Source organism: Eimeria tenella, genomic scaffold (assembly GCF_000499545.2).
Source record: "Eimeria tenella Houghton genomic scaffold, Eth_scaff4135, whole genome shotgun sequence".
Classification (NCBI taxonomy): domain Eukaryota; phylum Apicomplexa; class Conoidasida; order Eucoccidiorida; family Eimeriidae; genus Eimeria; species Eimeria tenella.
In genome coordinates this window covers 573-3,311 of record NW_013545049.1, presented here as the reverse complement: position 1 = coordinate 3,311, position 2,739 = coordinate 573, and the positions used below count along the sequence as shown (strand labels likewise).

The window sequence follows — 2,739 nt, the reverse complement described above, 5'->3', positions numbered from 1 at the left end:
CAGATCCGAGGAGAGGGGGGCCCCCCAGTAGCTCCCGGGGGGGCCCCCAGTACCTTGGGGGGGTGCCCCCAACCTCCGGCGCCTGGAGGGCCCCCCAGTGGGCTCAGCAGCAAAAGGAGCTCTTCCCTGCAGGCTACCAAGTGCTGCTGGAAGAGAGGGCCTCTTGTGCCGCAGCAAATATCTGGAATGCAATTCAAGACGCAGAAGCCCGAATGGGGCTTGGGGGGCCCCCAAAGGGCCCAGGGGGCTCCTGTGGGGGCCCCTCGGGGGACCCCTTGGGGCCCCCTGGGGAGGCCCTTCAGCAAGAGGGGCCCCGGGGTCCCTCAGCGGGAGGCCCCGCGGCACAGGGGGCCCCGTCACCAGCCCAGGCTGAAGGAGAGGGTTATGCAGAATATTTGGGAGGGGAGCCCCCGGGGCCTCCTGAGAGGGGAAGGGTACTGGGAGAGGGGCCCCCTAGGGGGGTCCCCCAGGGGGATCCCTGGGAACCCGCCAAGGGGACCCCTGGGGGCCCCCGCGTGGGCTTTGTGTTTTGTTCTGCAGCGCTGTTGCCGCTGCTGATTGAGGCCCTGCAGCAGGTGCACGCAGTGGAAGCCCCAAAGGCAGCAGCAGCAGCAGCTGCTGCTGCTGATGCTGCTGCAGGGAAGAAGGCGCACTACCGCACGTCTATGTTCGCTGATTTGCATCGGTCGCCCCCGTGCCTGCTGCCTTTGCTGCTGCTGCGGTTCGTGCTGCTGCCTGCTGCTGCTGCTTATGGCATTTCTGCTGCTGTTGCTGCTCTTTCCTCTTGGGCCCGGGGCTACCTCCACAGAGGCGAACCCCCAGCAGCGGCAGCAGCAGAGCTGCATGTGCCCATAGATGGGGATTTGCTGCCTCAGAGGCGCCAGAGGCCCCGCAGGGGGCCCCCCGAGGGGGGGCCCCCAAGGGGCCCCCTTTAGGAACGGCAGCAAACCAAGCTAATGGCTGGCAGCAAGGCCTGGGCGGTTTACTTTCTTAAACGCTCAACGCAACGCAAGTTTCTTGTGCTGTGGTTGCTGCTGGTGCTGCTGTTGCTGCTACTGCAGTTGCTCCTTCAGCTGCTGGGCAGGGCTGCTGCTGCTGCTAAACGGCCGTGCTGCTGCTGCTGCCGTACGGACCTGCTGCCGCTGCTTAAGGGATAAGGATGCACAGAGAGATACCCTAAAGGCTGCTTTTGAATTCAAACAAGTTCAAGAACCTCAGGGCCCCTTTAAGAGCCTTAGGGGGCTCCTCTAAGAGCCTTAGGGGGCCCCTCTAAGAAACCCAGGGGGCCCCTATAAGAGCTTTAGGGGGCCTCTCTAGGTGCCCCAAGGCCCTTTTAAGGGCATCAGGGGGCCCCTTTAAGGGCCTCAGGGGGCCCTTTAAGGGCCTCAGGGGGCCCCTTTAAGCGCCTCAGGGGGCACTTGAAGAGAACTTAGTATTGGGGAGTTATCTTTAGAAATAACAGAAGTTATGAAGGCGAAGTGGTCCTCCTGCCCCTCTCCTGGCTTTATTAACCCACCTCAAGAAGGGCCCCCGAGAGGGCCGCCTGAGGGGGCCTACCTTGACTAGGGGACCCTTTTGCTGCTGCAGCAGCACTGCTGCTGCAGCAGGTATAGGGTATTCTTGTTGAGCTTCTGGGGCTATGCTGCGCCTGCAAAATGCCCATGAAGAGCAGCCAAAGAGCAGCCAAAGGGACTTCTGCAGGGGCCCCCTAATTCGTCAGGGGGACCCGTACCTTTAGGGGGCCCCTTTGGGGAACCCTTTAATCCTTTGGGGGGCCCCCTAACCCTCTAGGGGGCCCCCTAGCCCTTCGAGGGGCCCCCACAGCTGCTTTTGCTTCTGCAGCAGAAAGCTATACAGCAGCAGCATCACAGAAGCTGCACAAGGCTTTGCTGCTGCTGGCCACGCAGCTGAGGGAACCCCGAGCTGGGGGCCCTCGGGTCTAGAGCTCAGCTACAGGGGCCCCCAGGCACTCCTAATAGTAATGGGAGGGCCCCAGGCACTCCGAATACTAATGGGGGGCCCCCAGGCACTCCGAATATTAATGGGGGGGGCCCAATAACCGGTAAGGGGGCCCCCAAGCAGCGGTAAGGGGGGCCCCCAAGAAGTGCTAAGGGGGGCACCCAAGCACCTCTAGTGGAGATCTCTATGGGACCCCATGGGGACCCCAACGGTGAAGGAGGCTTTTAGCATGTGAACTAATGAGAAACGTGTGTATTGAATTCAAAGAAGTGAAGACTATTTTCCAAAAATGGAATTGAAGAGCATCAAATAATGCCACAAATGTTAAGTTCTCCTCTAGCAAGCGCCCCAGCAAGTCTCCTTAGGGGCCCCTTGAAGGCCCTCCCAGTCCTTTTCTGCAGCAGCTGCAGCAGCAGCAGCTGCAGCAGCAGCTGCAACAGCAGGGAACCCCTACAGCCTCCTGGGCTCTTCTAGCTCTAGGGGCCCCTCAAACCCTCTTAATATCTGGGGGGCCCCCTCGGGCCGCCTGGACTCGGAGGGTTATAGGGTTATGGGGGCCCCCGGGGGCTCCCGAGGCTTTGGGGGCCGGGGGTACCCCTGGGAGCCCCTGGAACTCCTTTGGGGGCCCCCTGGAGCCTCCTGGGGACCCCGTAGGGCCTCCTGGGGGGCCGCTGGGGCCCCCCAGGAGGCCCTGTGCTCGGAAGGATGCGGGTGACCTTGGGCCCCCCTTGGGGGCCTCCTGGGGGCCGCTGGGCTCGTGGGACTGTGGGGGCCCTTGAA

The 2,739-nt window shown here is 62.6% G+C and overlaps 1 protein-coding gene across 1 annotated transcript; it reads left to right on the top strand.

The window, feature by feature from the left end:
- Positions 1-212: 212 nt before the first annotated feature.
- On the top strand, positions 213-935 carry ETH_00039280 (uncharacterized protein; the record flags this gene model as incomplete). The annotated part of the gene is made up of 1 exon (XM_013379896.1): positions 213-935. One exon carries the CDS (start codon positions 213-215, stop codon positions 933-935), a length of 723 nt encoding a protein of 240 aa, XP_013235350.1.
- Between the last annotated feature and the right edge of the window lie 1,804 nt (positions 936-2,739).